Source organism: Alligator mississippiensis, chromosome 11, assembly GCF_030867095.1.
Source record: "Alligator mississippiensis isolate rAllMis1 chromosome 11, rAllMis1, whole genome shotgun sequence".
Classification (NCBI taxonomy): Eukaryota; Metazoa; Chordata; order Crocodylia; family Alligatoridae; genus Alligator; species Alligator mississippiensis.
Window position 1 is genome coordinate 30058816 of NC_081834.1, and position 13950 is coordinate 30072765.

At 38.2% G+C, this 13950-nt stretch overlaps 1 protein-coding gene across 6 annotated transcripts in view; it reads left to right on the top strand.

Moving 5' to 3' along the window:
* SCAPER (S-phase cyclin A associated protein in the ER) overlaps positions 1–11114 on the top strand; it is a 372539-nt gene extending 361425 nt beyond the window's left edge. For all 6 annotated transcript variants that reach the window (XM_059714759.1, XM_014606103.3, XM_006261352.4 and 3 more), the window contains 3 exons: positions 5750–5941; positions 8784–8835; positions 10365–11114. In XM_059714759.1, the coding sequence (XP_059570742.1) occupies positions 5750–5941; positions 8784–8835; positions 10365–10459 (339 nt within the window). In that variant the 3' untranslated portion in view covers positions 10460–11114. The remainder of the gene's footprint in view (positions 1–5749; positions 5942–8783; positions 8836–10364) is intronic.
* Positions 11115–13950: the final 2836 nt, after the last annotated feature.

The window sequence follows — 13950 nt, forward strand, 5'->3', positions numbered from 1 at the left end:
ATTATCTGCATGGGAGATACCAGACAGTGTTATCTGCAGGGGAGATATCAGATATCAGGGAGTTCACCAGATACTAGGACCCAGTCACACAGCAGCCAAGCCTTCCTGCTTCAGGTCCAGAGGTGTGAATTTGAGACTTGCTCTGGATTCACACCAAAGGCCATCCCCAGTCTACCAGCTGCAGATGAGTACCTAGTCACTTGAACTGTGGAATGAAGCACAGCCTGATGCGTGATGCTAACCACATCATTCCTTATGCTCCAGAAACTGGTATGCTTTCACCATGCTGACCCAATAAGTCATCCCTGCTCATCAGACCTGTGGCTTTTATTTGAGTTCCCTGAAACAGAAAGTCCCCTATTCTTATGGTTCTTCTGTGTAAAGGTTTCTGACATGTTTGCATATGAATATGTTCCTCCCCATGTTAACAAGGTAAAGCTACCCCTTCCAAGATTTTGCCCTACTACTGCATGCTTCTAAGAGAACTTATTGGAGGCTCCAGGATCCAGCCTGAAAAGTAAAATATCTTTGAGCTCTTAGCAGGGCCACCACACACCAGTACCTTCACAGCTCTGGGGAAGATCCACTTTGGAGTTATTGGAGGCTTTTTGTTTAATAACAACTGAACAAGAGAACTTCTACCCTCTGCTGCTTTCCATTGAGGGCATGGGATCATTCCAGGAGCTGGGAATGGAAGATCTGTTGACACGTAAGTAGAACTATCCCAACTGGGATTTAAGGCAGACCTACAGGGGCAAGAAGCAGAGAAGATAACTGTACCCTTCAGCAGACACTTCCAATTTTCATGCTGAAATTCTGTCCTAAAGTAAAAGTGAGACTTTTTCTACCACCATCTCATCCTACAGGGTGGGAGTAGTTACACTTTATTTGATTTATCTTTCTTTTATGTCTGGACCATTGTGCATGTCTACACATGCCCTGTTGGTGCAATAACAGCCCATACTGTGCCGTGCCAGCAGCGCACAATTATTCTTAGCCGCTGTGTGGCCATAGCAATGCACTATGCTGTGGGAGCGTGTTGCTATGGCAACATAGCAGCATCACAGCTTTTGCCCACGGATGCTATGTCGCCATAGCATGTTGCAATGTAGCATCACATATAGACATGCCCACTATGTAGTATATTGCTTACTTCAGCCCTTCTTTTCAGAATCTCTCCAGCTCACTCTGGAAGGCTAATAGTATGGACACATGAACAAGTTACCATGGATTAAGTGTGTTGGCTACTCTGTGGCAAGTGTCTATGTGGACCTCTTACCCTGTGATAAATGCAAGGTGCTTTACTCCACATTTCATTGATATACCAGGCTAACTGTTAAACTTTTAGGAATGTTTGTTTTCTTTTTCCCCCTACAAAAACCTAGTGAGTGATGTCTTATATTTGTACAGTAAATGTAGCCAATTGTAGTGAGCTTTTAGTCTGAGAATAAAAGGGAGACAGAACAAGGAGCAACAGTCTCAAGTTTCAGCAAGAGAAGTTTAAGTTAGATATTAGGAAAAACATTCTCACTAAGAGGGTAGTAAAACACTGGAACAGGTTACCCAGAGAAGTTGTGGACTCTCCATCCTTGAAGGTTTTTAAGACCTGGCTGGACAAAGCTTTGCCTGGGACGGTCCTGCTTCAAGTAGGGTGTTGGAGTAGATGACCACCTGAGGTCCCTTCCGACACTAATTTTCTATGATTCTATAAAAGAAACAAGATCCCTAAGGCCCATAGAGAACCCTCTGCTTTATAAGAACCATATATATGTATCTTGTGGCCACTGTGTTTTTAGGTTCAGCTTGCTTGGTTTCCATATAAATTCAGAGGATTTTGAATGTACAGCACATAGAATTGGAGGTTTAGTTCACTTTATGAATTAATTGCTTCTCTTTTGTCTGTAGACCTGTTGGTATGTCTTTTCCAGCACAGTATTTAGAAATGCATCTTAATTAAAACTAGGTAATTCTTCATGTGATAATGAATGTCAGACAGCATTCTGTTCCATACAGTTTCCTCTTGGGTAAAATTGAACATGCAATCATTGTAAAATAACAGGGCTGACATTAAGGGTAGGTGTCACAGACTGCCATCTAGAGGCATCAGAAACAGGGAGTTGTGTTCTGACCTTTGATAGAACTCCTCATTTCTGCTAGAGCACAACTCAGCTCTGTGGAACCAGGGTACACCTCCTGCTCCCTAGAGCACAACAAATACCTAGTGCAAGCAGAGATGCTAAAGTCAGGTGAACCTGATGGAGGTGGAAGGAGACTAAGAAATGGTCATTTGGTTGGATAGTGAAGAAGTGTCACAAATAGGCACTTCCAAAAGCATTCCTGAGTGACAAACTCCTCCCACCCCCCTTCTTCTAATGAAGAGCACCTCAGATCAGACCTCCTACCTACCAGATTCTCACATAAATACAACATTATTCACAAGTTTGCAAACCTGACTCTCCTCTGCTGCCACAGAATCCCCAACCTTGATGACCAATAGCAGAAAGATGCCCCTTTCCTACTGAAGTCCTACTTTCTCCGTATCCTAGCCTTTAGTGAAGGAACAATAGATTTATTTTGTATCATTTTAAGTTGTGTTCTTGGCAAGTTCTGAGCTTCAGTTTATATGATGATACAGTCTTCAACACAATGGGTGTTATAAGATAGCTTTTATTTTTAGTAGTATTTAACTTAGGAGTGGACTGCATTATTAGCCAGAATTACTTAAATGCTTAACTTTAAGTATATGATTGCATATTGGGGATTTTAACTCTAAAATGTAGCTGAGAACTCTTCAATACTGTGCAGTTTAAGCTTCATGTTAGAAGTTTTAGTTGTGCCTTTTTATTTGTAGCCAAACAAAACTACAATTAAATATGACCACAGATGGTTATTTCATTGTTCTAACTGCCAAAAACATGTTTGCTGTCCTTTCGATAGCTTCATATATTGTAAATGTGGTTCAGCCAGTTTGCGGAAACGTTAGTAACCCATATCTTCACAGGGCTATTTACCTATTCTTTGTGCGTTGGACCAAAATGCAGCCTGGGATAAGTAGGCAATATCAAATGGAGGTTTTCTGAGACATAGCCAACAATAAGGTAGACAAGAAAGTTATATGAACGTTTTTAAAGCTCCCAACAAAATACACTTTTTTTTTTTTGCTCTATATCATTTGGATTAGCTCTTGTAAATAGTTTAAATTGTAGGCTAAGTTTAAATTGTCCAGAAAATGTGTATTAAAATAGCGTAGCTTTTATTAATTTGATATAGAGGCCTCAATGAAGGAAAACATTCAAGCACATGCTTAGGAAATAGATCCTAAGCACCTACATAGAACCAAAAATTAAATATATGCCTAAATTCCTTGCTGAATAAAGAAGGCCAGGCAAACTGGGACTTTTAACTTACGTGCTGGGCAAGCTGAAGGAAGAGTAGCAGGAAAAGCAAGTTATAGGTAAATAATCTGGTTCAGGTAGACAGTAGAGAAATCAGCCCTCCCCTTTCCTCACTGAATTGTGGAAAGGGGGAACTCTAGCTCAGGTTACAGCCTCTTATGACCTCATTACTCTGGTCCTGCAACCTTGCCAAGGTCCTTCAGCAAAGAGATGGAATGAGGATCTGAAATTTCTGCTGTTAAAAAAGGAAGAAAAAAAAGAGTAGTGTTGCAACAGTCCTTTTTCATCATAAAGAAGGACACAGGGGCAAAGATTTGGTTTGTTTTCTTTGCTGTTTTTATTAAACCAGGGTGCTGAGTTTATTTCCTCCAGTCCCTGATACTGAACTAGGAAGCTTTATTTTCATTGTTTTTCAGTAAGAAGGTAATTCTTTTGTGGGTTTGTGCACAGTACATGTTACCAGTGTATCATTTTTAGTAACCATGTTGGATACAATGAACTGAAATCATTAAATTGATTCCATATGTGATAAATACCAGACTTAAAATAATCAGTGACTCCAGTACATTAGCTCGCTACATTTAGTGGTGATGCTTTCATAGTACAACTGAACTTTAAAACTGCGGGGGAAGGGAGGAAATGATTTAAATACTAATTCTGTGAATTCTATCTGGCAACTTTGGAAAGAGGTCACTAATAATGTTACGTTTTGAAGAACTATACAGAGTTGATAATGTGGAATGAGAAATACAGTATCCTAAAAATTGCCTTTCCTGCTTGTTTGTCATGTACAGTAGCCATTAACAAGAAACCAAAAAATTCTCTCCTTCATTAGTCAAAGTTGTATCCGTTGCATTTTCTTTAGCCTATGCTAAAATTTTTAAATTAATGACTTTTAGTAGCAGAATTAAAAAGAATATAGTTACAGAAATGTAATTGCAAAAGTAGAATTGAAAATGTAACAGGTAATTACAAATTCTAAAGTGACAATCATTTACTTACAGAATTTATAACTGATTATTAAAAAGAGATTCATCCAAACACTTGATTGATAAATAGCTGATATTTTTTCCTGGAAGAGCAACGTTTGAAAGTATGCCCGATTTGTCACATATTTGGTTGTCTTTTTAAAATTCCTCCTGGATTTAAGGGAATTAAGACATTTCTATCAGCGTTCTCTGAAGGGTTTTCAGTGTCTTTTCAGCTATTGAACTGAAAAATGTGAACTATTACTTTGTTGATCTTGTTTTTAAACTGAACTGCATTATCAACTGAGAGTGTGTTCTTAACGTATTGTTAAAAGTGCTTTGAAAACTTGTAAATCCCTGTAATTTATGTTCCTGTGGTCTCCACTGCTTCTTTCTGTCCTTCTGGTTTTAATTTGAATGCAGTCCTGTCTGGGTGTGTACCTGTAAAATTGTGTTTTTCCAAGTACAATTTACAGTCATGACCCTAAGTTTTACAGTGTTCCTAACCTTATAGGAGCTTCCTCCTATACTGGAAAGCCAACTTTGGGTCAAGCAGCTCTTTCATATTACAATTGTCTAATCAAGGTTACTTGGAACAGATCTGATTTTGACATTTCTTAGTTTATCATCAGGACTTTGTAGGAGTAGTGAGTAAATTAGGAGGGTTCCCCTGCAAGAGAGCCTTAATGGCATTGCCTTATTTCTTAAGATGTACACAGTTGTAAACCTAGCCTGCTTCATGACAACAGTCCCATTTATCTAAACAATTCTCCTTTTAGAGTCAGTGGCACTGATAGAAACTGAGATAAGAAATACAGATGGGAGGATCTTTCTGAGTCTCTACTTGCTGAAACTCATTGCTGTGCAAGTTACAATCACCTTTTCTTCTCAGTGCCTGAGTGAATGCATAGCAGACATCTACAATGAAACATAGTCTTCTATAATTGCTAGAGAGAATTCTAGTAAAGGATGATCGAGCATCTTAAGGGTTATTTTATTGCTGGTGATCTTTCTTGGTTATTTTTCTGAAAACATGCTTGTCATTTAAAAAGCATGTGTTGTTTGTGTTTGTAAATTATTATGTTATCTTTGTAGTTTTTCTCTCTTTTATGGCACCAGTAAATAATATATTTGATTGTAGTCCTCAAATGGCTATAGTTTTTTATTTCTTTATTATTTAAATGACACAAAGAAAAGATGCTTGCATCCTTGCAAAATAACCTCTGTGATAAAACAGGAATTACTTTTAATTAAAAGGCTTTTTTAATGTGTTCATTAAATGTTTTCTTCTACTTAGCATCGTTTCTTGCCAGTTAATGGAAAAGGAAAAACAGATTTACATGTCTAGAGCAGGTGTTCTAATGCTATGTTACTTTCTATTTTCAGGTAATTGTACAATCTGGTCGTCACCCCACAGTGCTGCAAAAGCTATGCCAGTTGCCTTTCCAGTATTTCAGTGATCCTCGCCTAATCAAAGTGCTCTTCCCTTCACTATTAGCTGCTTGTTACAATAACCTGCAGAACAAGATCATTCTGGAGCAGGAGATGAGTTGTGTTTTACTTGCCACATTTATTCAGGTAGATATTCCAGTGATGTACAATTACACACAATATTATTACTACAGTTTGTTTTGTCTTCCCTGTGTTATGTGCAGTTAATTCACTTTAAATAACAGGAGTAAACAACATAAGTACTTCAAGATATCTTTCAAAGATTTCTTTTTTTCTAAACCATTAATTATTTCTGTACTTGAAGCTTCTTATAGTACTAAAAGATTACAGAGCAGTAGAGCTTTTCACTGTCCCATACGTGAATGTTTTTATTAAGGTTACTGGACAGATTGATGAGATTGCAACTGGATGCAGCTGCTGCTTAACAATTCCTTTTCTATTTTTAAAGAACCTTATATACCGCACAGCAGTATTTGCCTTGTATAATATACCTATTTAAATATAGGTGCACTGTTTTATACTAGGTACCACAGATTTACAGAGAACTAAATGATTGAGATAGTTAGATCTTACTGCATAGTGTTTAGATACATGCATGTGCACACATACGCACATGCACATACATTATACAAATGCACAGAACACATGCTATAGCCCTGATCTTTTCAACATTTACTCAAACCTGTATTTCACTGAAGTTGCTAAGCTACTCTCAATAAAGGTTTCTGCAGGATTGTGTTCTCTCTTTATTAAATTATATTTTTTGCTTTCTCCATTAGATTGTATTTATTTTTCATAAATACTATTAAATATTTTCATATTAAAAAGTTACATGTAGGTTTTGTATTTTTTTTATTTGAAAATATATTTTTCAATTATAGAACAGCCTTTAGCCATCAAGTAAAAGCCATAACCATTGACAAAGCAATTTTATATGTAACTGGTGACTTAAGACTTAGTGAATGGAGAAAATTAAGTGTGTTTTTTTCCTAATTCATTGCAGTTAGTCAAAAGCTGGACTGGGTAGATTTTTGGGGAGAAGGCATAAAAGCTAAATATTTACTCAGCTTTGGATGACATCAAACTTTTGAGTATAACTATTTGTATTTTTATAATTTAAGATACTAAAAAGTATTACCTAATTGTTGCAAGGGACACTAGAATTTTATATTGAAAAATATATTCATCTCAACCTCATATTGCCATGCCATAAAAAATCATGTTAGTTTTGATTTAATTATTGAAGTAATGAACAGTTCTTGTATGAAAACTCTGGGTACCTTTGAACTAACTTAAAAAATATAAATAAGCCCCATAAACAAATTACACCACTTTTCTCAACCAGATTGGGGGAAAAAAACACTTTAGTGTCCACTCCAATCCTTTCCAAGATAATTAAAGTTATTTATCTTGCTTTCTCCATTGTAAGAGAGAAGTTGGCATTTGAAAAACGGTCCCTGATTGAGTATGGTCCTTGACTGAGTATAACTAAAGTTACAAAAGTTAAACTCATTTTATTAAATATTAATACTGGTTAGGTATTGTTTTGATTTCTAGTTCACAGGAATATACATAATTCAAAAGCCAGAACGAGCTACAGGTGCATTGGCGGCTTTTTTAAGTTTAATCTTAAAATTAAAATTCCAATGACAGATCTTCATCTGGTGAGAATTGTCATAGTTTTGTTGAGTCTGGCAGTCTGACAGTTACCACCACCTAAAAACCTGACCCAAAATGCTTAAAACACACAAAAAATTAATTCCTTTTAGAATTAAGGAATTTTTAAATCTTGACAAGCAAACAGTAGATTTTCATTAGCCCTTAAATGTTAACTTGCTATCATCAGGAGCCAGGCTTCCTTCCGTCTTTGGGCAGCAAATCTCTCATTTGCTTCAGTGGGAGTTTCAGTTAAGGATTATGGGATCTGCCCCCAAGTTACAAAATAAGATCCTTCCCATACTAGGAAATGCAGAAATAAATCCTTCTTTTATTTAAATGTTTGGCAACTTACAAAAAATATAATTATGCTTGAGAAATGTGTGCGATGGTAAGTCGGAAGAAAGCAAGTCAGTCAAACTTCACAGCTATTCAGATAACACCAGCCTAAAAAAAGTTTAATTTCCATTCTCTTCACCATCCAACTTATTTTTATTGCCTCTAATTCTAGATGTATTGTGTTAAAACAGACCAAAATATTTAATAGAATATACTTGACTGGATACAGTCGTCCTCTTATGTGAGACCACACATCAGCTATATTCAACAGATACCTAAACAAAGGGCCTGATCCTGAAAGCCCTGCTCTTCTAAGTTTTGGCGCTGCTTACTTGAGTAATCCCAGTGCCTACTTATGCGCCTCAGTATGTTGGATTGAAATCAGACAGTCCCCATTGGTTTCAATGAGTACAGGATCAAATCCTAGATGAGTTAGGATTATGTACAGAACATGTGGTGTGCAGGATGGGCAGATAGACACCCAGATTTTATTATGGTTGAAAGTTGTTATACAGTTAGTCATAGTGTAATCAGGCCTGTGGGAAAAACTTCCATTGATTTTTCATACTATGGGGAAACAGAGATGATATGTGACAACTAAAGAAATTGTAAGTGTATATTCAGAGTAGAAAGTGTTGATGTGACAAGACAATTTTGGGGGGTTGTTTGTTTATTTGTTTGTTTTAAATAGCGGTATCTAGAGTTTCCTTAAGATTGAAAAAAAATATATAATAAAAAGTAATTCTGATTCCTTAAAAAGGCATTAAGGTTTGCCCCACTATGCTGGGTATGCAAAAAAAAATGTTTTTCTTAAAAGTGTATACTTTAAAGATCAATAGTATTTGTATATTACAGGTTAATATACAGGTTTCAAAGGGGTTGTATTTTTTTGTGACTGTAAAAAATAAGAATGCTTTTTAAATTTCTCCTTCATATAATACATGTAAAAATTAGATTTGTTTTATATTTATAGGACTTTGCACAGAATTCAAGCCAAATGGATAACCAGTCTTCTCAACCACGGGGTATGTCTAGGGCATTTACAAAATTATCAATTCTATAACAAAAAACATAGATATTACGTTTTGCCTTGTGTCAGCTTTCTAGCATCAGCTTTCACTGTAAACAGAACGTAGATAAAATGGCATCATAGATTTGGCGAAACTCTTTTAGTTCAACTTATATGACATGCAACTTGTAGTTTTTGCTGATTATAGTATTATATGTTAAGGATATGGATATTAGTTGCGGTGCAATGTACATTAGAATAAATACTTACACACATATGTAACTTAAGTCACGTGAGTGACTATTTAGGGGTTTTAGGTTTTCCTCTTGTTCATCTAAATACTTTTGGAATGTAGAATATGTTTAACTGCTGCAGACTAAATTTTTGGAAAATGTTAACCTGAGACTGTCACGGCCTGTTAGACAGTCTTGAGGCCCAAGTGTGCTGACGATTCAAGAGCTGATCTTGGATTCTCTTTATTCAGCACACAGTACAGTGTACCTTTTTTAAAAATATATGAATAGTGTCCTCACTGTCAAGGCCAAGTTCAAAATTTAGGCTTTGTTATAAAACAAAATGTTACGCAGTACACACTATTAATAGAAATGCCTTCATGCCATTTTTGAGCTGTCATAATGCAAATTAAACTCTTTTATTTGACTTGAAACAGGCATGCTCCTGTAGTTTTGGCAGCACAAGCATTATAGTGCTGTGTGCACGCTAGTGAAACACGGAAAAACAAAGTGAAAATTTACTTTTATTTTCATTGTCAAACTGAATGAATTTCAAACATGAAAAATGTACTTGGTGACAGGTGTTTGTCCAAACAAGTCCTCTTTGCATCAAACAAAGGTTATTACCAATATAATCGGTATGTTTTGGTTTATTCAATACTTCATTTACATACATTTTACATACATTTTCAGCTAAAAGCCAATATTCCATTAAATAAACATTTTTGGCTTTTCGTTCAATTTCACTCTGAAGAGTTTCAATTTAAATTTAAAAAATCCAGTGTAGTGGGAAGCTCAGTTGTGATCATTTACAGTACTCTTGCAGGCTGCTCCTACAAACTTTCACTCACAGGAGCAGACCCAGTTAACTTCATTAGGAGCACCCATGTGCAAAAGTGAGTGCAAAATAAATTCCTGATTTTATTGGTTTTGTACATAAGCCTCTTCTCATGCATGGGTCCTCATTAAAGTAATTAGAAAGTAAGTGCAAGATAGTTGATCTGTGGCTGCCCTAATTTGTAGCCAGAGCTGAACTGCATAAAGGTGAATAAAGGCCTCTTAATACATGGAGCAGAAGGCTGAGCCTGTAAAAAAAATTTTGCCTTGACCTTATTAGAAGCAGGATATGGCCTCCCTCTTTGCTGCCTCCTAAATCTGTCTCTGTAGTTATATAAAATTATTCTTCCTTTTTAGAGCTGGGGGGAAGAGGGGTAAAAGAGGTGAATCAATGGCCAGTGTTTTTCTCCTGATTTCATTACAATCTTATCTTGAGAGGGAATAGTTTGGTAATTTTACATTCTCCCTTCAACAGAAAAATTCTTCAGTTCCCACGACTATCTTGAGCTGTCTAACAGATTCCCTCGCCAGGCCTGGGAAGAAGCGCGGCAGTTCTTCTTGAAAAAATAAGTGTGGTTTTGTTTTCATTTTCAAAAAATCTTACATTTTAATGTTAAGCAGTTTGTTAAGTACATTCTTTAAGAATCTGTTCTGGAAACATTTTGATATTCTAAATACTTATGCTGTAGATATATATATAATTTGCACTATTTATATCATAAGTACATTACTTTAAAATGTTGTCTTGTAATTTTGAAAAATTTGAGTTTATTTCATTTCCATACTATGCCCTAATTTCTGTGATGTGGTTACTTCTTGCACTGCAAAACTGATGAAATTAGGTTCCAGGTATAGAAAATTCTATGTTCTATATATCTTGTAATAAAATAACTTATTCTGTCTTTAGTGTGACTTTGTTACAAATGTTGGTATGGTCAAATTTCCATAAACAACACAAACTCATATATAGAAAAATAGGTCTTGTTGAGATATCCTTTGAATTAATCAAAATTCTGAAGAGTTTAACCTGATTTAACTTGGTTTAAAGTTTGTTCCTCTTTTAGAACAAGGTCATTTGTAATAAACTTTTTAAACCACGCACATTTTTAAAGTTTCAGTAAGACTTCCATAATTGTTTTAAAAAAAGTGTGTTTCATCTTGTTACTGTTAATATGGTGAGTTTTCATGAAGCTTATATCAAGTAATATTAAAATATATAATTACAGAGTTTGTTGAAATTTTTTTTTCCAAATAGCTAAGCTACAGTTATTCCACAAAAATATGCCAATATCAGGTGTATGCTGACCCTGGTGAACAGGAATACCAAACAGGTACATATAAATGTGAGATGAGAGAAAAATGTCTCAAGCAATTTACAGATATTGTTCACATAACTAAATTAAAGCACGTAGCTGGGGTCGTCTGACCCCAGCGCTCTTTCCTGCCCAGGGCAGGGGGTCGGACTCAGTGACCAACCGAGGTCCCTTCTGACCCTAACATCTATGGATCTATAAACAGCATAGCATAAATGACACTATAAATCAAGGTCCACATGTGATCTACAAGGAATTAAGTTTCAGCCCTTGGCCCCTGCCCTTCTCAGTGTCCTGTCCCCCATCCCCTTCCCCAACCCAGTTGCTCCAGCTGCAAGGGCTCCAAGCTCCCCCTCCCTTCTCCGTCTGCTGCTTCCTGCCCTCACCCAGGGGGCGGGGCGACGTGGCGGGAAGCAGAGGGTGTCTCTGGGCCTGCACAGGCATGCAGTGCAACAGTGGAGACATTTGCATGGCACATGTCCCAGCGGCCCGTGGCTTGCTGTGGGTGCAGCCTGTGGGGCATACAGCCCCCAGCCACTGGGAATTTGGAGAGCCCTATTATAAGCAAATAATAATGTGTAAATAATGTGATGGCGTTAACTTGTATTGTCTTTGAAATAAGGCATAAGTGTCTCTTTACACTTTAGAGGGCAGGTTAGTGCAGGCCTGGGAGTGCCCTGCATGAAATTTCTTGAAGAATCAAGGCCGTAGAGTGTTCCCCAGCACACTCTTGAGTTATGGATTTTAGCAAGCTCTTCACTCTCCTTCCTTTCTTCCCCTACTTTTCTGTAAAATCAAGACCTTTCAGCATAAATAGATGTTCTTGCGCTTATAAGCCAACTGGCTTCTAGAACCATTGATGCTGCAAGTCATTATTTGTAACAATATGATGTATGGCAACAGCAGATGTTTTGATGGCACAAACCTAGCCTACAACACCATGGAAGAAAAGGGCCAGTGGAGGATTAGAAGGAAACAATGTAGAACCTGGAAAATCAAACTGGTACCAGACAAAAGAATACAGAACACTGTTGGTATGATTGGAGCCACAGGCACATTCACAGTGCTACGTAATGAATAGTTCAACGTTAACATTATGTAACAACATTGCTGTGTCCGTCCCCTTCAGCATTTTGTCCAAGGATGCATGCACCCCAAGAGCATGCATTAAGTAAGCCTCAAACAACTCTATCTTGCAGGTATATTACAAGGTTATAAACTCTTTGGGGCATGGACAGTCTTGTTTGTGTTTTTACAGCAGCTACCACAGTGACCTCCTAGCATAATACAAGTAATACATAGCAACAACAATCTTATCCCTAATTTAACAGGACAGTCAGGAGGGATGAATCCAGTCATCCCTGCTCTCACAACTGAGCTCCATGCTTGAACTCTGTTATTTTTACTTCACGTTTCCTGTCTTGCTTTCTCTTGAGTCCACAGCAAGCTCTCACATGCAGGGTATGCACAGGATCGGGTGCTCTATTTTCCAGTGTTTCAGAGCTGTCGCCGTGATTGTGAAGCAATCTCCTGCTGATCACTAAGTGCTGGCAGTGGCAGTCAGCTACTGGATGTAAATGTCATTTGCAGCTGGAAGGGCACTCAAGCTCACAATCCTACTATATTTCAAGGTTACCTACTTTCATAGCCTAGAGGGAATTGGGGATTGAAAATTCCTAGAAAAAGCGAAACACAAGATGGCAAATATAAAATTTTCTGTTGATGTGGAAGAGGAGGGAACAAGAAGGCATTTTTTGCCCTGACTCTTTGCTGCCAGTGTTTTTTATGAGTAGCCAAATGAGCTGAGGGGAAAGGATTAAAGATAGGTTGCCTTTTGGTTCCTTGTTAAGATCTCTAAACCTATTTAACATATCCATCTCACCAACTGGAAAAGTCTGTGGTTCTTGGAAATATGAAGCATTTGGGCTACAAGAACCATTAAGCAGATTTAGAGTCTTTGCAGAAGGATCATTGGAGCACCTTTGATCACCAAGGATTCATTCAAACTTTTTGTTCTGAGACTGGAAGGTGGATGATAGTCAGTGGTTAAATACTTTACTCAGTAGAAAACAGCCTATTGCCAAGGCAGGCTAAGGAAAACAAGGCCTTGTGTGAATCTGGATGGGCTTAGACCAATGGTGCTCAACCCCCACGGGCCAGATCAGGCTCCCCGCACTTTGTCATCCATCCTGTGGGGCTCTGCTGTAAACCTGCGCACTAGATCCACTGTGCAGGGCAGTGTGAAGCCCAAACCTATCATATGGGGCCAGGGCACAGGTTGGATAGGGCCCCCGAGCCCTGATCCCAGCACACAGTCCGGTGGAGGTAGTATGGGGTTCCAGGGCTCTGATCCCAGTATGTCGGCCTAAGCAGAGGCAGTGTGGGGCCCCAGGGCCCCAGTCCTAATGCGCAGAACAGGGTAGAGGTGATGCAGGGCCCAGAGCCCAATTCCCACATGTAGGACCAGACAGAGGTGGCTCGGGGTCCTGGGGCCCAATCCTGGCATGCAGGAGAGGATGGAAGTAGCACGCATTCTGGGGACCCTAATCCAAGCACACAGGACCGGGCAAGGGCAGCACAGGGTTATGGGGCCCTGATCCCAACACATGGAGCTGGGCAGAGGCAGCATGGCCTGGATCCAGGCATGCAGGCCCAGTCCTTGAGTGCAGGATCCAATCCAAACCACAGACTGGCCCCACACCACTCATTTGGCCCATGGGGCCAAAAGGTTGAGTCCCACTGGCTTAC